The sequence below is a fragment of the Cajanus cajan genome, chromosome 9 (genome assembly GCF_000230855.2).
Source record: "Cajanus cajan strain Asha chromosome 9, NIPB_CcT2T_4, whole genome shotgun sequence".
Lineage (NCBI taxonomy): Eukaryota > Viridiplantae > Streptophyta > Magnoliopsida > Fabales > Fabaceae > Cajanus > Cajanus cajan.
The window spans coordinates 21,546,548-21,568,721 of record NC_138525.1 but is presented as its reverse complement, the minus strand read 5'-3'; the positions used below and the strand labels follow the sequence as shown (position 1 = coordinate 21,568,721).

The 22,174-nt window shown below is 28.2% G+C and overlaps 1 protein-coding gene across 2 annotated transcripts; it reads left to right on the top strand.

Annotated features, from left to right (window-relative positions):
• The first annotated feature begins 11,947 nt into the window (after positions 1-11,947).
• LOC109816033 (potassium transporter 1) lies at positions 11,948-18,187 on the top strand. 2 transcript variants are annotated; one of them, XM_029274914.2, is made up of 9 exons: positions 11,948-12,397; positions 13,278-13,406; positions 13,651-13,896; positions 14,668-14,718; positions 14,791-15,051; positions 15,130-15,182; positions 15,281-15,395; positions 15,479-15,733; positions 16,981-18,187. In XM_029274914.2, the coding sequence occupies exons 2-9, from the start codon at positions 13,382-13,384 to the stop codon at positions 17,985-17,987; spliced, it is 2,013 nt and encodes a 670-aa protein (XP_029130747.1). In that variant the 5' UTR covers positions 11,948-12,397; positions 13,278-13,381; the 3' UTR covers positions 17,988-18,187. The 2 variants fall into 2 exon arrangements, with proteins under 2 accessions (XP_029130747.1, XP_020236481.1); XM_020380892.3 differs by having other exon boundaries at positions 13,163-13,406.
• The last annotated feature ends 3,987 nt before the right edge of the window (positions 18,188-22,174 follow it).

Sequence of the window (22,174 nt, the reverse complement as noted above, 5' to 3'; positions counted from 1 at the left end):
AAAATCATAAGGTTGAATATTTGTCTCTATTTTGCCCTTTTCAATCAAAATCATTTTGTTTATCTCTGAGATAAATGCGACTTTGCAAGTACTATTTCTAAATATCTATTGTTGTTGCCTTGTGGTGTTGTGAGAGTCAAAATCTTGTTTTTCAACCTTATTATGCATCACACTCTTCTTTCTCTCATTCACACATTTTGCTTCTATTTATACAAGTTTTGCAATAACATAATATCAAATGAGAAAAAAAACTATAGCTTGATATAAATATTTTAAAATTAGGTTATCTTAAGGATGTTATTGTATATGATGTTTTTGATAATGATATTTTTTATAATGAAAATTAAAAAAAAATTAATAAATTTTTTAAAAAAAGTTGTTAAAGTGATATATATATATATATATAATTTTTTGGGAGAAAATGATATCTTTTAAAATATAAAAGATGATAATATAATATTTCTATGTCTCATTAAGTGTAATTTATCATAAAATTTATGTATTTTTTATTTTTTGTTTGATGTATTTTATAAAATATAACTTAACCATAGATATAGATTTAAAAAATTACTTTTTAAAAGCTAAAATCAAATGAAGTAAATTTTATTAATTTATTTTTAGTAGACAAAAGTACGCATCTTTTTATTTCCCTTTTACTTTCTTAGTACTTAATTTTATTGAATTAGACTACTTTTTTCAAATGCACCAAGCAAAATAATAGTGTCCCGCTCCATTTAATTTTACTTAAGATGTTTGATATAACTTATTTAAAAAAAAAAGTCACATTTTTTAACTCCCTAAGAAAAAGTAACATGAATAATTATACTCTTATAAAACCTATATAAGCGAGGATAATGATATTTTTTATTTGATTTAAGAATTGATACATGGCAAAAAAAAATCTTTGATTTATAAATTTAAAATGTTCATTTTTCTCTTTGAAGATATAATATTATATAAGGCATCACATCACATGTATGAATTGTATTAAGTTCATAATTATTAGTCATCTCTTTTCTTTTTCTTGATTAACTCCTAAAGCCGACTTAACTATGTGTTTAATTAGTGGGAATGGTTTAATAGGGAATTAAGATGAGGGGGAATGAATTATTATGAATTTAATAAATAAAAAATGTGTATTCGAAGAGAGAATTTGCCGAGAATTGTGATGAATTTGATGTACGTCTTATTGATGAATTTTTTACCCTATGAGTGGATTTACGCAAAATTCAGGTGTTAAAAAGTTGAATGATGAATAACCTTCTCACACTTCTTTGACTCTCAATTTATTTTAGCTCGTATGATAATTGATAAATCAACTATATACATTCCATAATCATTAATTAATTATGTCGGATTATAATGGTGATTTATTATACGTTATTTGTATAATAGAGGTGAAGATCCTAATATATTATTTGATATGTTATTTGTGTTATGAATAATAATTAGTGGTTTAATTAGTGGATGCCAATATTTATTATCAATCATTATCATTTATATTTTCATTATGTATTATTCTCTTTATTGTGTAATTGTTCAGTTCCCACATGTACTTATAAATAGGTTACTCATCTCTCAAAAATAATACACAAGTCAAATTCTTTTCTCCATCTCATATTATCTTCTTTGTTCTCTCTATTTTTCTTTCTTTTCTAACACGTTATCAGCACGATAGTCTTTTAGTTATTGATGTTGCAACTATAAGACAAAGCTGTGAAGAATTTTATTGAAGAAGGTCATATTTTTTAAGACAAATATTTCAAGGTTAGCTATTCATTTTCCATAATAAGATTTTATCAAAAATTTGTATTGTTTGCATTGTTATGAATCAAATACTCTTGAAGACATTATAATAGTCCTGAAGACACTATTAAATAAAGAAATTCTTCATACATTTTTGAAATCTGTCTAGAAGACAATATCAAAGAAGAATCTTCAACCTCTTTTACTTTATTTTTTTTCTCACCAGAAGTGGGAAAATGGTGAAAAAAAAATGAAACTGAAAGAACAAATTTTGTTTTTTTGTTTTTGAAATTGAATGATTCTCCGTGAATGATATGTGTTGTAAAATTATATAATTCTCTATGAATGTTATATATATACACATATAACGATTTTGCAATGATCCAGAAAATATTGTCAAATTAAGAAATTTTAAGCATTTTTTTTCTCACCAGAAGTGAGATAATTGTGCAAAAATAAAAAATAAAAGGATATTTTCTCACTGGAAGTGAGATAATTATGCAACAATGAAAATAAAAGGATATTTTCTCACTGGAAGTGAGATAATTATATTTTTCATACTTCTATTTTGCTCCAAAAGTAGCAAATTTTTTTTATAAAAAAAAAAGATTAAGAAATATCCTTAGTTGGTGTATTGTCTCTTGAAGGCTAAAACAAAATATTGAGATTTTTTTATGCAAGAGACCATTTTAACTAGCATTATTTCATTCCCTGAAGTGAATGTTCTAATGTATTAATTTTTGTCTTCTCATATTCAATAATGCGAGAAATTAATGTTATATGATACTACAAATATAATTGAAGGCTCCAGAAGAGCTAATATATTATTACTGAAAGACACGAAGTTGCATATTAAAAATGCATTATATTTTTTTAAGCCTTACAGAAAGTTATTGAGTTTCAAGGATATTCGTTTAAATGAGTTTTATATTGAAACAAACAATGAAGAATATGTAGAATATCTTTATGTCACGAAACTCCACTTGAATAAAAATGAAGTATTGAAAAAATTATTTGCATTTTCTTATGGACTGTATTGCACGTATATTAATACAGTTGAAACACATACTATTGTAAACTATAAGTTTACAAATCAAAATAAATTTGAGGTTTGGCATGATCGGTTGGGTCACCCTAAGACTATCACGATGCGAAAAATAATTGAAAATTCATGTGGACATTTATTGAAGAGCCAGGAGATTCTTCAATCAAATATTTTTTCATGTACTGCTTGTTCCCAAGGGAAGTTATTAATCAGATCATCGCCAGCAAAAATTGGGGATGAATCTATCTTATTTTTAGAAGGGATACAAGGTTATATTTGTGGACTAATACACTCCCCATGTGGACTATTTTCCTAACTATCCAATTAAGAAAATTTGTTTGGATAATGCTGGTGAATTCACATCTCATTCTTTTAATGAGTTGATTTTCCCAACATCAGGGGGAGAACACAAGTACCTAGAAAAAGATATTAGTTGGAATGAATTATCACTATCTCATTTTGATCCTCGTATAAAACAATGTGAATTATAAGTTCAAAAGATAATTCATTTGCAAAATCTAGCCAACCAATTACCAAATGTATTCACAGATGCAAAAAGGGTGACTAAGTCATATGTACTAGCGGCTAATGCTCCAATAAGAGTCGAAGTCCCTGTTGGACAATTTAATACTACAAACGAGTCACAAATACGCCTGAAGTGTGGTAGACCAATTGGTTCCAAGGATAAGAATCCTCGAATAAAAAAGGGAGCTAAAGAGCAAAATGACTAAATTGAGGATGTACAAACTCAAAAAGATTCTTATGACATAACTAATATTCTAGTTCCAGAAGAACCTCAGGTACTTGAAATTATTGAAAATGAAGAGATCTCAATAAATTATGTCATGAATGGAATATGATGGAATCGAAACAATGTCAATATTAATGACGTGTTTGCATATAATATAGCGCTAAATGTAATAAATGATATCGAGGATCAAGTACTAAAGTCCATTAATGATTGTCGACAAAGAAATGATTGGCCAAAATAGAAAGATGAAATTGAGGCAGAATTAGACTCGCTTGCTAAGCGAAAAGTTTTTGGACCAGTACTACGTACACCAAAAGGTGTAAAACCAATTGGATACAAATGAGTTTTGTGCAAAAACGAAATGACAATGGTGAAATTGTGAGATACAAAGCAACACTAGTTGCTCAAGGTTTTTCACAAAGACCCGATATTGATTTTGAAGACAGATTTACCTGTAGTGGATGCAAACACTTTTCGATATTTAATTAGTTTGGTTATACATGAAAAACTTAATTTACATCTAATAGATATAGTTACAACATATTTATTTGGCTCTCTTGATGCTGACATTTATATGAAACTCCTAGAAGGATTAATTTGCCTAAAGATGTAATTTCTAGAGAAGATTATTCGATCAAATTGAATGTGTCCCTATATGGGCTAAATCAATTAGATCGTATATGGTATAATCGACTAAGTGAATACTTGTTACAAGAAGGATATAAAAATGATCCAATTTGTCCATGTATATTTATAAAAAGATCTGAAAACGGATTTGCCATAATTGTAGTTTATGTAGATGACATAAACATTATTGGAACTCTTGAAGAGCTTTCAAAAGCAATAGATTGCTTAAAGAAAGAATTTGAAATGAAGGATTTGGGAAGGACAAAGTTTTGTCTAGGACTGCAAGTTGAATACTTAGAAAATGGAATTCTTTTACATCAAGAAGCTTATATAACAAGGGTGCTTAAAAGGTTTTATATGGACAAATCACATCCATTGTGCACTCCCATGGTTGTAAGATCTTTAGATGTTAATAAAGATCCATTTAGACCCCAAGAAAAGGATGCAGAAATACTTGGTCCTGAAGTACCATATCTTAGTACTATAGGAGCACTAATGTACCTTGCTAATTATACACAACCTGATATAGCATTTGCTGTTAATTTGTTAGCAAGATATAATTCTTCACCTACATGAAGACATTTGAATGGAGTTAAACAAATCCTTCGTTATCTTAGAGGTACAATGGATATGGGGTTATTATATTCAAATGTTTCCAAACAGAACTAAATGGTTATGCAGACGTAGGTTATTTGTCAGATCCTCATAATGGTAAATCACAAACAGGATATTTGTTCACAAGTGATGGTACAGCCATTTCATGGCGATCTGTAAAACAAATCATATCAGCCACTTCATCTAATCATGCTGAAATTTTAGCATTACATGAGACAAGTTGTGAATGTGTTTGGCTAAGATCTGTGATTCAACACATACAGAAAACTTGTGGTTTATCTTCTAGAAAAATGACATCGACAATTATATACGAAGATAATGTTGCATGTATTGCACAATTGAAATATGGATACATAAGGGAGATAGAACAAAGCATATTCTACCAAAATTCTTTTTTACTCATGATCTTCAAAGGAATAGTGATATAAATGTTCAACAAGTCCGCTCAAGTGACAACTTAGCAAATCTATTTACAAAGTCACTTCAAAGAAAAGTTTTTGAACAAATGATACACAAGATTGGACTCCGTCATCTTAAAGATTGTATGCATGAGGGGGAAAAATAAATATTTATGAATGATGTACTCTTTTTCCTTCACTAGGTTTTTATCCCACGGGGTTTTTTCTAGTAAGGTTTTAACGAGGCAGATTCTAAATATTGGACATTCAAGGGGGAGTGTTATGAATAATAATTAGTGGCTTAATTAGTGGATGCCAATATTCATTATTAATCATTACCATTTATATTTCCGTTATGTATTATTCCCTTTATTGTGTAATTGTTCAGTTACCACATGTACTTATAAATAGGTTACTCCTCTCTCAAAGATAATACACAAGTCAGATTCTTTTCTTCATCTTATATTATCTTCTTTGTTCTCTCTATTTTTCTTTCTTTTATAACAATTTGTGTATACAAAAGTCGATTTAACGAACATAATCAATTATAAAAATAATTAACATTATACTACTAAATTATATATATATATATAAAAGTTCAATAGTACAATACATAAAGAAAGAAAGAAAAAGGTAAAATAAGAATCATTTATATTATTTATTTTTACATAAAATTTCAACTATATAAAATATATTTTTATTTTTTTACGTAATCTTACTATAATAATAATTATAACTTATACTTTACTTTTATCTGTTTTCATTCAATTATTTCCATATTCCTTCCTATTCCTTTCTACTCCTCTTTACCGAAACAATCGGCGAATTTAAACACTAAACATTGAAAATATAAATTTTGTAAACGAGTTCGAATCAAATCATGCAATGATGGAAAGTGTGAGATGTCCTTTTTATGATTTCAATCGTTGTTACGTGTTTAATAGCTTTTTGTTGAAGTGATTGGCTATACTTTTGTACCTAGATTCCTCCACTACTCTTGATTTGAACAATTAATGCATGGGAGGTGATGGATGAAGTATATTTATCAACCTGTTTTATTTTAATGAGCTTTCTTTTGTTTTAAGAAGACAGAAAAAAATACAAAAATTGTTTCTGCTTGATTTAGTTGTAAAATTATATTTTAAAAAAGTGAGCTTTAAATGTGATATAATTTTCAAATTATATTTCTAAACATAAGCATTTTTTAGAAAATAATATTTTAGTATTTTCTTATATTTGTATCCTCATGGTAAACGGTTAATGTGTAGTATAATTTTCATAAAATTGTTAGAAGTTGCTATGTAATGTAACTAATAACTTTCTTTCTCTCACTCTTTCTTCTTATAAATAAATTTTAAATATTAAATTTTAATTAAATACATTTTTTAAAACTCTATAATTTGAACAAAATCACTACGAAGTTAATAGATAATTAAGTCGTTGAGAACAATTCAATGATAACTCGACCATAGGTATAGCAAAATGACACCATAGAGTGATATTCACGTCATTGACTCATTGTATGTGTAATCTCATAAATAACATTCCCCAAAATGCAATCTTACAACTCGAAACAACTTCAATGACAGGTACATCAAACAGATATGGGAGTTAATGTCCTAACTTTTTGAAGAAATATCATTATGATAACAAAAAAAATAAAGGTTGAGATTTAATTTAAAATATTTAATGTTTTAAATTCAATCAAGTAACTTATATGATAATACATAGCTACCAACATGTGTTTGAGTTTTTTTTTTAAATGTGTTTGAGTGGAACTGGATACCCTTGAAGTTATAAGGGTATAATTTAAAAAAAAAAAAAACTTTTAAAGATCCATCAAGTATAATAAGTTAATAACTCAATTTCATAAAACATGCATTTGTGTATGAATTATCTTCATTTCATATATTTTTCTATCACATGTCTTTTTTAATGAAAGGTAATGAAAAGAAATTTTTTTGAGAAAATCTTGATTGATATACAAACTTGAGTTGTAACTCAAACGAAAATACCATATAATAATCTAATTAACTTAAATTTGGAGCATATTTTTTGTGTTAGCTAATGTTAAGATTTTATGTAATAATTAAAAAAATCTTAGTCTATATTATTTTGAATTCACTAACATCATTAATATTTATAAATTTTCTAGTTAAGACTAAAAAACAAGAGTGACCTAAGTCCTTATTATAGTATTAGTGTTTCGATCTTAAATTCGTCGACATCGTTAGAATTACTATATTCGTAATATTGTTACTTTGCCACTTGTTGAACATTACAATTATGTCATTGAAAAGGTCCCATATCAAGAGTCAAATACTTTTTACCTAACTCTACAAGTGCTCTCTTAACTAGTATATGTCTTCACTTTTCAACACCAACAATGGGACACTTGTAAAAGAGATTCTAACACTCAAGTAAGAGATGTTTCACAAGTCAAAGTATAAATGAATAGAGAGTGATACTTATACTCCTTTATACAGGAGACAACATCTTATCTATAAATAGAATATATCTTATAATGACTAAGTATTCAATAAATATAAAGTAATTATATTGTAACTGCCATGTAGATAATATAGTGCATATATTAGGAAACAATTTCATTGACTAGAAGTTATTTGATAATGGCTTACAAGTCATTGTTAAATTATTAACAATGATTAACTTGACTCGAGCAAATCAAGTAATATATTTGTAGTAATATTGACAATTTTTTTTTACTATAGATTGTTACAACCACACCTAACCTTTAAACAATTACATGTGATTAGTTAGATTATTTGAAAAAGGTTAATTTTCAATAAAGTTTATAAATACTTTGTATTTCACATATATAATATAACATGAATTAAAAAAAGTAGGATTATATATAGCTTTAATTATGTGTTATGTTTTCATTGACAGAATAAAGTAAGGGTGGATTGAAAGCAACTATAGGATAAGGTTGAAAGGTTCCGTCAACTTCACTCGTGCACCATCTTTCATAGAACAGAAAGCAGAGGGTAGAACTAATGTAAGATTTGGGGCTGAGTAAATGAAAGTGGGGACATGCTATTAATATCTGATATAGAAAGCATACCAAACAGTTCCCAACTCTTTCCCTTTTTCATTTTCCACAACTTCCATTCTTTCACTCTTTTCAAACATGCAATGTATGACCAATTATAATTCATATTCGGTTCGTTACACTTAATTGATAGTATTTCTCTTTCGGAGAAGAGCACTCATATACATCTAACCCAAAATGGGAAAAATAAGAGAAATAAAACACATATAGAAGAAATAGAGAGAAAATAATAAATATGATAAATAATGGGATGAAAAATAAAGAAAGAAATATGAAAAAAATAGAAATGAGATGAAAAATAAATGAATAAATGATGTTTTTTTTTTCCTTCGGATAGACACAATAATATTTTGATAATAAAAGTAGTTATATGAATCATAATTAGGTTCAACATTATTAACTTGTATATAATAATATTTTTTTTATCTAATTAATTGGTTTTGTTAAACATTTCCAGAGACAATCAATATAATAATAAATAATAATTAGTATTTTAGCATGTGTAATTCCCAAGTTAAGTGTTGATTATATATAAATATTTTTTTTTTAAAATATGTATATAAATAAATATTATGTTTGAATATATAAATTATATTTAAAATTTGAACAATTATATATTTTAAATATAAAAATTATATTTTAAATTTATGATAAATAATTTATATTATAATAAAAAAATATTTTTATTTATTGATAATTTATTTTAAAAATATTAAAATTTAATTCATAAATAATTATAATAAATAAAAATCAAATTAAATATGAAGTTCAAAAAATCCCTAAAAATTATTTTGTCATAGAAAAATCTCTAAAAACATTCTTGTGTAAGATAATCATTTGTGATATATATATATATATATATATATATATATATATATATATATATATATATATATAAAAGAAATAAAGAAAAGACTAATCTCGAAAGAAATAAAAAAAAGTATGTATAAATATAAATATTTATACATATAAAAGACTACTGGTAAAAGGTAAATGAGCATTTCAATAATCGGTACACCTTAATCAATATATTAAAATAAAATTTAATTAAAATACATTTTAACATTGTTATTTAATGATAAATTGTTTTTTTTCTTACATGTATTTTTTAGATAAGTATTTTGAGGCACAATTAGATAATAAGAGTGTGTTTAGTTAAGGAAAAAATAAAGAAAAAAAAGGAAATGAAAGAAGAAAAAAAAAAGTAACTATTTTTCATCTCCTCTAAACCATTCTTCCTTGTTTCCACCAAATTAAGTAAAGCAAAAATGTGAACCCCATTCCTAGCATGAATTCAATTGTTGGTTCACTATATCGCAGGAACTAGTCCTTTCTAGTATATCTACAGTTTTTTTTTTTTTTTAATTTTAAAAGTCATTTATGGTACTTTTCATTTGGTTCACACTTGATAATGTCACTTATTAAATTCTTAAAAATGACGTTAATAACATATTAATAACATTAAATTATCATACTTTTTTATATAAAATATTATTAATTCTTTAACTATTTCCTAAGAACAATGATTAGCAAAATCATTTTTCATAACAATGTTTCGTCGATATGTGATGTTGAAATCCAATTATTAGTTGATATTGTAAAATAATCAAAGCTTTCAATGTCTTCAATTATATACCTAAGAAGTAAGTCGATCATGCCCCGAGATTCCAAAATATATTGACTCGTTATTTTCAATCACTTGTGAAAGGCCACTTACCTTATTGTTGGTGAATGATATAATCAATAGATATATGAAATTTCAATTCTCTTTCCATTTCCTCTAGCACGGTGGCACATATTTACATGCTCACAAGGAACAAAAGAAAGGGAGAGGATATGTATTTTAGCATATAATAATTTTTTGGCATATAATTGATGGAGGTAATGTCTCGGACTCTCGGCCGTTAAATACCTATCTCTAGATGTATGAAAAATGCCAAATGGAATTATATATAACAAAGTATGACAATGGATTTGGATCACCTAACATTGATTTGCATGTGAAGTCAGAGAAAGATAGATATTTGGGGTGATATATAGTTCTTGAAATTATAGGACCCACATTTTCGTTTTCTCAATCTCATAAGTGGATCACATGTAAATATATGCATATTTTAATTGAAGTGTTACTAGAAAACTAACTTGGATAAATATGAGAGAGTGAAGCACGAAAAGGGAAGAAAACTCATGGATTAATAAATTAGTTATGCTTACATGGATGTGTTTGGATATCCGTTTCAAAATATAAAAATATGTATTTTTACTTTTTAATATATGAAATTCAAAAATAATAAGATTATTGTTTTGAAATAAAAATGGTTGAGTTGGACTCAACTTTTATCCAAACACATAATATATGGTTGGAGCAATTTATTTCGGAGAAGTTTGTGTATTTGATTTTTGTCGTACAAAAATCTTTTAAACTAGCAACAATTACTTGCGAGTAGAATTAGTTTTTAAGTCCAATAGATTAAAAGAAACCTTTACACGAAAAAAATAAACGATTGGAAGAAAAGGGAAGACTTATAGAAGTCTTCTTAGGATCTTTTGAATGTTTAAAGTTTGGTAGGTTGTTAGCATCATACTATGGGTGCCTAATTCAGGTTTACCAGAAGTTGTTTTTAATAAGAAAGGAAATGTTTGCTCTTATTATTGTGGAACTTTGCACAGGGTAACCTCTTTTCCATTATTGGATGTGATCATAAGGTCAATGAAGACCAGACATTCATCTACTTCAATGTTCCTAATTAATTATTAAGATGCCCCACTTGGAAAATTGAAGTCGGTCATCAATTACCCCTTTTAAGATATCCGAATTATGTTTTCATTTCTCCCTTCTCATTATTCCTCTATGTTTGAGCAAACAAAAATACTTCAATTCAAAATCTCTTGAATGTTTCAAAGTTGGGTTTTGGAAGAAAAGGAAGAGAGTAAATTTTTCACTTCTAATAAATATTTTATAATTTTAAAATGAAAAATAAAATAATAGGTTTGAGTATAATTTCTTATACATTTTTTGTGTAAAATTTTTTTAACGATCAAAATACTAGAAAACCATCTCAAGTATGGCTTCTAAAATAATTGTTACAAAAATTAAAAATATTAGTATATTTAACAATATGATTAAATGATGACACAAACAAATTTACATTGCCGGTGTATTTTAATTAAATTATGATAGATTAACATAAATTTAACATCTCATCTTTTATTTATTTTTATAAACTCTATATAACTAATAACTATCTTAATTTAAAAATTTAAAATCTCCCCCTCCCCGCTCTTTTCCTTTACCAAACATTGGCTAAGTAATCTTGCTAGCTCAAACTATTAAGTATTAACAAAGCTCGGTAATAATAAATTGCAGCAGAGAATTTTTATTTTATTTTACCAATAGATGGTTAGTTCTAATGTTACGTTCTTGAGTTTATTGTTCATATCTTGTGTATGGAAAACAAATATTACAAAACTAGTCCATCATATTGTGAATATTCTGCCTTAAAAAAGAATGTTTCTTGTTAGATTTATGTCTGTTATCATTTAGAACTATAGCACTTACGATTTACGAAAATCATAAATTATAATTATGAAATGAAAATGCCAGTTACTTGAAATAAGGAAAGAGATATGTACCAGATCACAAAACCTACAAATATATTATACCAAAAAATACCTGTAAGTACCAACAATGGAGCTAACTATTGAATTTCAGTTCATGGCTTTGGAGAGTAAATTTACATTTATTGTTTAGGATATAAACATTAATCTAAGGATGTACTACTATAATGTTCAGTTGATGTGAAAATAGTATTTAGAATTAGTATTTGGAGGGAGAAAAAGTTGTTTAACATTGATTTTGAGGGGGTGTGGGGAAGGTGTTAGGTTGGTTAATAAGTCGAGCAAGAGAGAGTTAAAGAGCATTGAATGCATTTTGCAACTTCTTTGGACACACACCACTTGCCTTTCTACTTCACTTCTTCTACTGTTCATTCCCTCTATTCTCTATCCATTCCTTCTATATATATAATCTCTCTCTCTGTCTCATGACCTCATCTTTTTGCTTTTGCATCATCCTCACTTTTCCTTCTCTTTCAGCAATGAACCCCTCTCAGCAATTTGTGGAACATGGAGTGTCTCAGCAGGTACTCTTTTTCTTATTTTTTTGGTTCTAGCACTCAAAAGTCTCAACTAAAGAAACTACCACAGTACCACCCCTCAATACTTGCATGATCTCTTGTCAACCTTTTTATTAACTGATCCATTTCTACATGGTCATTATTCTGTGAATGTCTTCATGTTTTCCCATGTTGTCTAAAGTGTTTTTAAGGTTGTGAACTTCCATGGACTGATGCATATGTTTGATACTTCGAGCTAAATGGGGTTTTGTCTGTTGTATTGACAACTAATAAGATGTTGTATTGATAGTGTTCTTGTTCCCCTTATGTGTATAAGAAGGACATTGCCATGTTCTACTTGGGATTTTAAAGGCATCAGTGTCCTTTTCTTGATGTTTTCTAATTATTCACTGGCTTTTGGCATTGCATGTGTGTCATATTAGCATTGCATTGAATCCTCATTTTGCTATTTCTAACTGCTTCTGATTCCTCTATTTATTTTATTTCTTCAATTTTTCATATTTGATTAATGTTTGTGTTTTGAATTATGAAGAATGTTGTCCATAGCAGGGTTTAATTTGAGAAAAATCTTAATTCTAGCATTTCTGTTTTTAAATTTAAAAAAGATAATGATCTGGATGCTGCTCTCACATATGGTCATGATACTCAGATGTTTATAGAATGCTTGAATAGAAATTTTATTTACTTTGTCATATGGGCTATATGGCACTTGGCTAAGGTTAAATGTTCATTGTATATTACTAGTTTCTTATTTTTGGTTTCCTGTATCAGAATTTTAAGGGATCATCTTGTACAACTGTTCTCACTCTGGCTTATCAAAGTCTTGGAATAGTTTATGGTGACCTCAGCACTTCTCCTCTTTATGTTTACAAAACCACATTCTCAGGGAAATTGAGGCTCAAAGAAGATGATGAGGAGATTTTTGGCGTGCTTTCATTTATCTTCTGGACATTTACCATTATTGCTCTCTTCAAATACGTTTTGATTGTGATGTCTGCTGATGACAATGGGGAAGGTAAAATCTTGAATCGTGATCTTGTGACTAACTACCACTTATTATGTTTTTACGATAGAATTATAGAAATTTCTTGTCACTTCATCCCTGTATTTTGTATGGTGAAAAGTTTGCTAAATGAGTCATCATTTTCTCTCAATTTTAGAGAGCAAGAAACTTCTTGCTCCGTGAGCCTCTGAGAATTTATCATGTTGCTGAGGATAATTAGTTAAATCCTTTTGGAATCAATGGTTCCCTTGTGCAGGAGGTACCTTTGCATTATACTCACTTCTTTGCAGGCACGCAAGGCTAAGCATTTTGCCTAATCAGCAACCAACAGATGAGAAGTTGTCTGCTTATACCACAGAAGATTCTGCAGACACATGGCTTTCTGCTCATTTGAAGTTGTTATTTGAAAAGCACCCAAGGTTCCAGAAAGGACTGCTGATCTTTGTTCTGCTGGGAACCTGTATGACAATTGGTGATGGTGTGATAACTCCTGCAATATCAGGTAGTTGGTGAACAGCAGCCACTAACACATGAAGTATGTGATCCATCATTGACTATTATAAATACATCAATGCTTCCCTTAAAATGGTAGCTTTAGCTGATTACTCATTTCCGGAATTAATTCGAGATGTGTTATGTGATATAGTCTAAGTTTTTACTAGCAAGGAAAGGGAAAATAAATTACTGAAGGTTATTGATATTTTCTATTTTTCTGATTAGAAAGGCAAAAATTATTCTACTTTCAAGGAAGATTTATTCTGTGAAACATGTTTTTCTTAGGGGTCTCTTGCCCAAGAACATTATATTTCAAATATCATATTAATCTAGCAAACGACCCTTTTGGAGTGCAGTATTTTCTGTGGCAAAATGGTAGGTTGTTAATTATCACATAATAATAAGGAATTTGGAGGCTACTGGTGAATTCCTTACCAACAGTTATTGTTTGACAAGTATTTTACAATGGAGTGTTCAAAGCTATGCAAATTTGCAGAAAAAAGTGAGAGAATAAGATATAAAAACTGAGATGTTTTACAATTTTGTGGGTACTTTAGAAAATTACTATTTTAATATTTCTTAGCAAAAGGAATTACTTCTGCATTACATCAAGAGATTTATGCCACTTCGCCAAGTTCTTGGATCTTTATTTTTCGTTTTCTAGGTTTAGTTTATTTATCATGAGATTATAGGAGTTAGCTCAGGAGTTGATATTTGTACAAACATTTGTATTTGTTTCTCCTTTGGATCTATGAACATCCCTTGTGTCTCCTTTCAGTTTTTTCTGCAGTTTCAGGAGTTCAAGTTAAGATCAAAGAACTCCATGACAGTAAGCCCACCAAGCTTCTTTCATTAACATTATCCTGTTCACAATTTTTAAATCTCTACATTATTTCTGCAGATTATGTTGTCATAATCTCATGTGTCATTTTAGTCGCCATCTTTTCCATTCAACATCATGGAACACACAGAGTTGCTTTCATGTTTGCCCCAGTTGTTGCAGCATGGCTTTTGTGCATCAGTGGTATTGGTATATACAACATATTCCACTGGAACCGACAAATATACCGTGCACTTTCTCCACTCTACATGTTGAGGTTCCTCAAAACCACTGGCATTGAAGGATGGATGTCATTGGGTGGAGTGGTACTTTCAATCACAGGTACCTATAACATAATTTTATTAACAGCTAAAGAGTAGTGGTCCTAGTGGAATTAATTTGCATGTGTGATACTCTCAGGGGTGGAGACAATGTATGCTGACTTGGGTCATTTTTCAGCACTCTCAATAAAGGTAAATAGATATTTGAATGATTAACTATGTTGATCCTGGTGGACTAGTTTACCATACCATAATGAGATATACTTTTAACAGTTGTTCTTAAATCTCAGATTGCTTTCACATGTCTAGTGTATCCCTGCCTGATTTTGGCATATATGGGTGAGGCTGCATTTCTCTCAAAGCACCATTATGACATTCAAGGAAGTTTCTACAAAGCCATTCCAGGCAAGAAATTATTTCGAGAAACCACAAGCTGTCAAATGTTATTTATGGCGCCTCTAGTGTAATTGTGCTACTATTTTCTGCAGAAACTGTATTTTGGCCAGTTTTCATAGTGGCCACTTTTGCTGCCATTGTTGGAAGTCAAGCAGTGATTTCTGCAACCTTTTCCATCATAAGCCAGTGTTGTGCATTAAATTGTTTTCCTCCAGTTAAGATTGTTCATACATCAAGCAGAATATACGGACAAATTTATGTCCCAGAAGTCAATTGGACATTAATGTGCCTTTGTTTAGCCGTCACAATTGGCCTAAGGGATACAAACATGATGGGTCATGCATATGGTACACTTCTTTATTCTTTTCTAGTATGTTTACTTATAATATTTATTAGTCACTTAGTGTCGTATAACTTAAGAAGGGGAAGAGTGAATTAAGTTTTTTAAATTTTTCTCTTGTAAAAACTTTTTCATTACTTTCTTATCAATTTATTTCCTTAAACAAATTTGTATGTAAAGAATGATGATATAGATCAACTCAAACACAATTAAATAACAAATAAATAAAAGTGTAGGGAAGAAGAATTGCAAACTTGATTTTATACTGGTTCGGCCAATCCTGCCTCCATCCAGTCCTCAAGTCTCCCACTTGAGATTTTTACTACTCTTGTAAAACTTACAAGACTTGAATCCTCAAATACCTCGGAACTCCCTTTCCTTGTGTTGATATTCAAAAACTAACAGGGAGCAAAACCTTTTTCTCCTTTACAGATCCAATGATCAATCGAGTTTTATAGAATGACTCTCTTTGAAGAGTAGATATTACACTTTGATGATCTTAAAGAACTCTTAAGAGATTTTGCAAATGACTTTGGCCAAGTAGTTTTTGTAAATGATTTTCACAATAGAGTTCGTAACCTTTTTCTGAAAAATTATAGGTATTTATAGACAATTGTTTCTTAGGTTATGTCTTTTCATGAAGAGTTGTAATTTTCTATAATTTTTCAAAAAATAGGCTCTGGTAATCGATTACAAGACTTGGTAATTGATTACAGTTTAAGTTCAAAATGTTTGAAACGTTGTATAATTTAAATTCAAATTTTGAAGTTTCATTTTCTGGTAATCGATTACAAGAACTGGTAATCAATTACCAGAGCACGTTTAACATTTCAATTTTGAACAGATAAGTTTTCATCTTCTACCAGACTGATAATACCAAAATTAGCTTATGAAAACTTAAAATATAGAAAGCTTCTATTTTTCAATTAAAAATATTTTTGTTTAATCTTTTGAATGCTCTTTTTACTTTCTTTTCAAACAACTTATTTTTATATTCAAAAAGATTAAGTTTAGGTTTTCTTGAAATCCTTATTTTAATGAGTGAAATTTGTAAATTCTAAAAGTTCATTTTACATACTAAGCTAAGCAATCAAGACTTATCTAGTTATTACTTGAGATCTTGCTTCTTGATCAGTTTGCTTTAACTTGACCTTTATTTTCTTCAATGTTTTGGCATCATCAAAACTTTAGCATATGTTCTTCCACATTTGAAGTATTGACAAGTAATTTCTAATTATTTTGCTTGGTTTGTAGGGTTGGCTATCACCACTGTCATGTTTGTGACAACATGCTTGATGACACTAGTAATGGTCATTGTTTGGAAGCAAGGAATAATAAAAGCCATTATATGTTTGCTGTTGTTTGGATCAATTGAACTGCTCTACATCTCAGCTTCTATCTGCAAAGCCCCTGAAGGAGGATGGATCCCCCTTGTGCTATCTTTTATCTTTATGAGTATAATGTTCACTTGGAACTATGGAACAATGAAGAAACATGAATTTGATGTGGAAAACAAGGTTTCAACAAGCAAGATCCTATCCTTGGGGCCTTGCTTAGGCATGGTTCGTGTCCCCGGAATAGGAATCATTTTCAGTAATCTGGCTTCAGGTGTTCCTGCTATTTTTGGCCATTTCGTTACAAACTTGCCAGCATTCCATCAAGTGCTAGTTTTTGTATGTGTCAAATCAGTTCAAGTTCCTTGTGTCTGCGACAATGAACGGTTGATCATCAGCAGGATCGGCCCGAAGGAGTACCAGATGTTTTGTTGCATTGTCAGGTATGGTTACAAGGATCTGCAACAAGAGAACTACAATTTTGAGAACAAATTGGTAAGTACAATAATACAGTTTGTAGAAATGGAGAGTGCTCCAGAACCAACACAACAAGAATTGTGTATGGATGGTGGAAACTTAAATGTGGCACACCTTGGTGTTTCACAACACACTTTGCATAGCTCATGTTGTGTAGAGAAAAACTTCCCATTTTCATGCGTTTTACGTGTGAAGAAGAATGATGATGAACATCTTCAAGAGTCTCCCTATAAAGACGAGTCTATGCAGATTTTAAAGGCCAAGGAGTCAGGTGTTACCTATATACTTGGACATTCCTATGCAGAGGCAAAGAAATCATCCTCCATTCTAAAGAAATTTGCCATAGATGTTGTTTATGCTTTCCTAAGCAAAAATTGCAGAGATCCTGATGTTTTTCTGAACGTAGCTCATACTTCTTTGCTAGAAGTTGGTATGGTTTACCAAATCTAACTCTAACCATTTCACAAAGATATTTGCATAGAAGAAAATAGTCAGTTTGTAAATGTTTGTTAATAACATTAAATACGACTTCTACAAGGCAGTGATCACGATCAATCGGTTGTAGATTTTACATCATTGAGCTCTAGGTTGTTCATGATTCTGTATCTAAGAATGTAATTCAAAAAATTGTTCATACAAGGAAAGTAGAATATACACCGGCACATATTTTCTTGTAATAATAATACTTATTCTACATTCTTGATGCAAATTCTGTATACCCTCCCTCCCTAAAAACAATTACACCTAAATCTCTGAATTTAAGCCACACATTTCTACCACTGTTGGGACTTGGGGTTTTATGAGTGTAATTTTTTCTTTAAAAAATGTTTTCATTAAAAATTAAAAGATTTCATGAGAGGAACAATCACTTCTTCATAGATTACACATTACCAAAAACCACACTAAGAGGACATTTAATAGGAGAGAAGTTTTTTCATACACAAGAATCATAATTTTTTGAAATTACAAATTTTAAGAATCATGATTTCTAAGACGACACACTATCAAGAAATTTTTTCATACACAAAAATCATGATATTCCTAAGAATTACAGATTTATGAATCATGATTCTTGAGAATAATTAAAATATGTTTGGTTCTTGAGAATCATGATTCCTAGGAATATTCATACAAGATTATGATAATTAAATATTTTTATGTTTGGTTACAATAATATATTCTTGGGTATATAAATATTTTTTACAAGAATATCCTTTATTAAAATAAACTTATTAAATATATTTATTTACTCAAATTTTATTTCAAATATGACATTAAACTAATTTAAAAATTTGAAAACTTATAGTGAAAATCATTTAAATATATATTTCAACAAAAGAGATAAAAAAGAATATTACATAATAATTAAGAAGGATAAAAATATATTATTTTATTTTATTCAAATAAATAAATAAGTGTTACCAAATATCAAACTGTAAAAACAAAATAGACTAACAAAATATACTTTAATAATATTATTAAAATTGACAAAATGAGGAGATAATGAAAGCCAAGAAAGAGAAAAAGGGAGAGGAAGAAAGGGGGAGTGAGAGGGAGAAAGAAAAATAAAAATAAAAAAAGAGAGAGCGAAGGGAAAAGGAAAGGGAAAGGGAGAGAGAGAGAGAAAGAGGGGAAGAAAGAGAAATAGGAAAAAAGTTTTATGTTTTAAAAAGAAATACTGTGGTTTTTTTATATGCATGAAACTTTCTCTCAGGAAAGTTAGATTTCCACCCCGATGGGAATATTTTTATAGAAAAGTGAGATAAAAATAATTTTTGAAAAATTATATTCTTGAAAACTTATTTATTTTTTAAATAGATACTAAACATAGAAAATCAAGATTCTCAATTTAAGATTTTCAAGAAAATAAAAACATTCTACATATCAAACGATTCCTAAGAGTTTGAGAATTCACCTTTAAAGTGTACTTTTATAATTTTTATTAAATAATTTTTATTTGAATGAAAGATCATTTATCTATGATCACCAAGCACTTAAAAATATGGTATCAATAGATTCTAGTAACACCTTATTTTATTTTATTTTTATTTATCTCATAATAGTCTCTTGTAGGGGCATTATTTTTTTCAAAAGTGGCGCAAGAGCCCATTGTGAAATTTTTTTATTTTTATTTTTATAAATGTGACGCTTTGAGCCATTGCAGCACATATTTATTTATTTTTTTACAACAGGAGTTATTTATTATATGTTTTCATCCTTTTAAATGTTAATAGGTTTAGGTTGACGAGAGTGAAACAAAAAAATTGGATACTGATAGAAAGCTTACTGCTGAGAAAGATGCAGTAAATGGAAACAACGATAGTCTACACCTAATGAAGAGGAGCCTCACGATACAATGGATAGACAATTTAATTTATTTCAATTTTGAATCTCTTGCTACATCTTCTAAATTTTGTCGTTTTCATTAATTATGATTTTGACATGCTACAATATGTTAAGCCATAATTATATATATATAGAGTTTAAATAATATTAGTGTAATTTTTATTAATTATTATATTATTTAATAATTTTATATTAAATATGATCTAATTATTAAATTATAATTTTATATTATCTTGTATGTTTGTTAAATTTTATTAAAATTAAATAATTTAAAAATAATTAAAATGTACATATTTTTATATATTTTAAAATGAATATATTATATTAATTTTAAAATTTATAAGAAATAGATGTCAAATTATCTTATATACTTAGAATAAGAAACTTTTAATTTAATCACATATTTTAAAAAATTTATATTTAATATAAAATTATTAAATTGTGTAATAATTAATAAAAGTTACAGTGATATTATTTGAATCTTTCTATGTGTTTTTACATCAGTTATCATTATATTGTTTCCTTGAGAAGCTTAAAAATTCAAATTTGATATTGCTCAGAATAGGTATGCAAAAAATATATTTAATGTTTGAAAAAAAATATAATGTGCCACAACGACACAAAGCATCACATCTTTAAAAAAATTATTCTATAATGGACTCTTGCATCACTTTTTTTAAAAAAATTAACACATCTTATAAGGGGCTATTACGAGACAAATAAAAAAAGGTGTCATCAAAGTTTGTTGCATAACACGTCATCTCGGAATCAACAACAATGACATTGAGCTCGACGTCACATGTCTTTTTTTTGGAATCACTTTAACATAAACAAAAAAAATGATGTGACATGGGTGCCATTGAATTAATTAGTAACACCTAGTATCGACTATATGAAGGGTGTAAAAGGCTTTTTAACTATAGTGGAGTTGTTTTAGAAATATACTACTCAAACGAGGCTGTTTTATAATTATTTATACCTTTGAGGTTGTTTACAACGGTGTCGTTATGGGTCATAGCGATACCCATGACACGTGGCCTTTTTTTTTTGTTTAGGTTTGGCTAGAATGAGTCACATCAGTGTCGCTATAGGCTGAGCCAGCACACTTTATTGACTAACAAAAATAATGTAGCCCATAACGACACTGTGTAAGAAAAAAAACAAAAAAAATAAAAATAATAGAAATGTAAAATAAAAATAATAAACTGAAATATTTATTATATATTTATAAAAATAAAATTAAGTTTTTTAAAAATATAATTTTAAATTAAATTATATGAATTTTTTAAGAGAGACGCTATGGGTCATAGCGACTTGGTGTCGCTATGGGCCATAGCGCCAACCATTTTGTAAAATTTTTTTTTGCAAATAATCACGTTTTATTTTAAAATTTTTGTTTTTATATTTTTAAATAAAAGCACAGAAATTAAATAACTTAAAAAACAGTAGGCCAAAAATACGTAATTAAAAAAAAAAGAAAAAAAAATTAAAACTGGTGTCGCTATACCATTCTTGTTTTACTTTTATTTTTTATAAATATTTTATATAAATTTAAAACTGTTTAATATAAATTGTATTTTATATATTTATGGTTCAGGTAATTTTATTTCTTTTTATTTTTTAAATGTATTAATAATTTTTTAAATATTAACATTTCATTTTAAAAACTTAATTTTTACATTTTTAATTAAATAAGTACAGAAATAAACAAATTTAATTAAATTTATATTTTCTGTATTTTGTTTAATATAATTAAAAATATATATTCAGTAATTTGTTAATAAATTTAATTAAAAATAATTAATTATGTAGTTTAAAGAAAATTTATTGTTTAAGTGTATTAATAATTTTTAAAAAAACTGGGCAAAAAATAAGTGAAGGAAAAAAATGTAGAAAAACACAAAAAAAATGAATTATAAAATAAATTTTAAAAAAAAAAAACTGGTAGAATAAATCTGGAGAAAAAAATAATCCAATAACCAAAAAAAAACAAAAATTTTGAAAGAAAAAAAACTAAGGTAGAAAAAAACGAAAAACTAAAAAAAAAAAGGCTGATGTCGCTATGGACTATAGCGACTTTTTGTCGCTATAGAGGTAGAAAAAAAAAACAAATTTTGAAAAAAATAAAAGGCTGGTGTCGCTATGGGCCATAGCGACATTGTGTCACTATGGGCCATAGCGACATTGTGTCACTATGGGCCAAAGCGACACCAGCCTTTTTTTTTCTTCAAAATTTTTGTTTTTTTGATTTATTGGATCTTTTTTTTCTCTCCAGATTTATTGTACTAGTT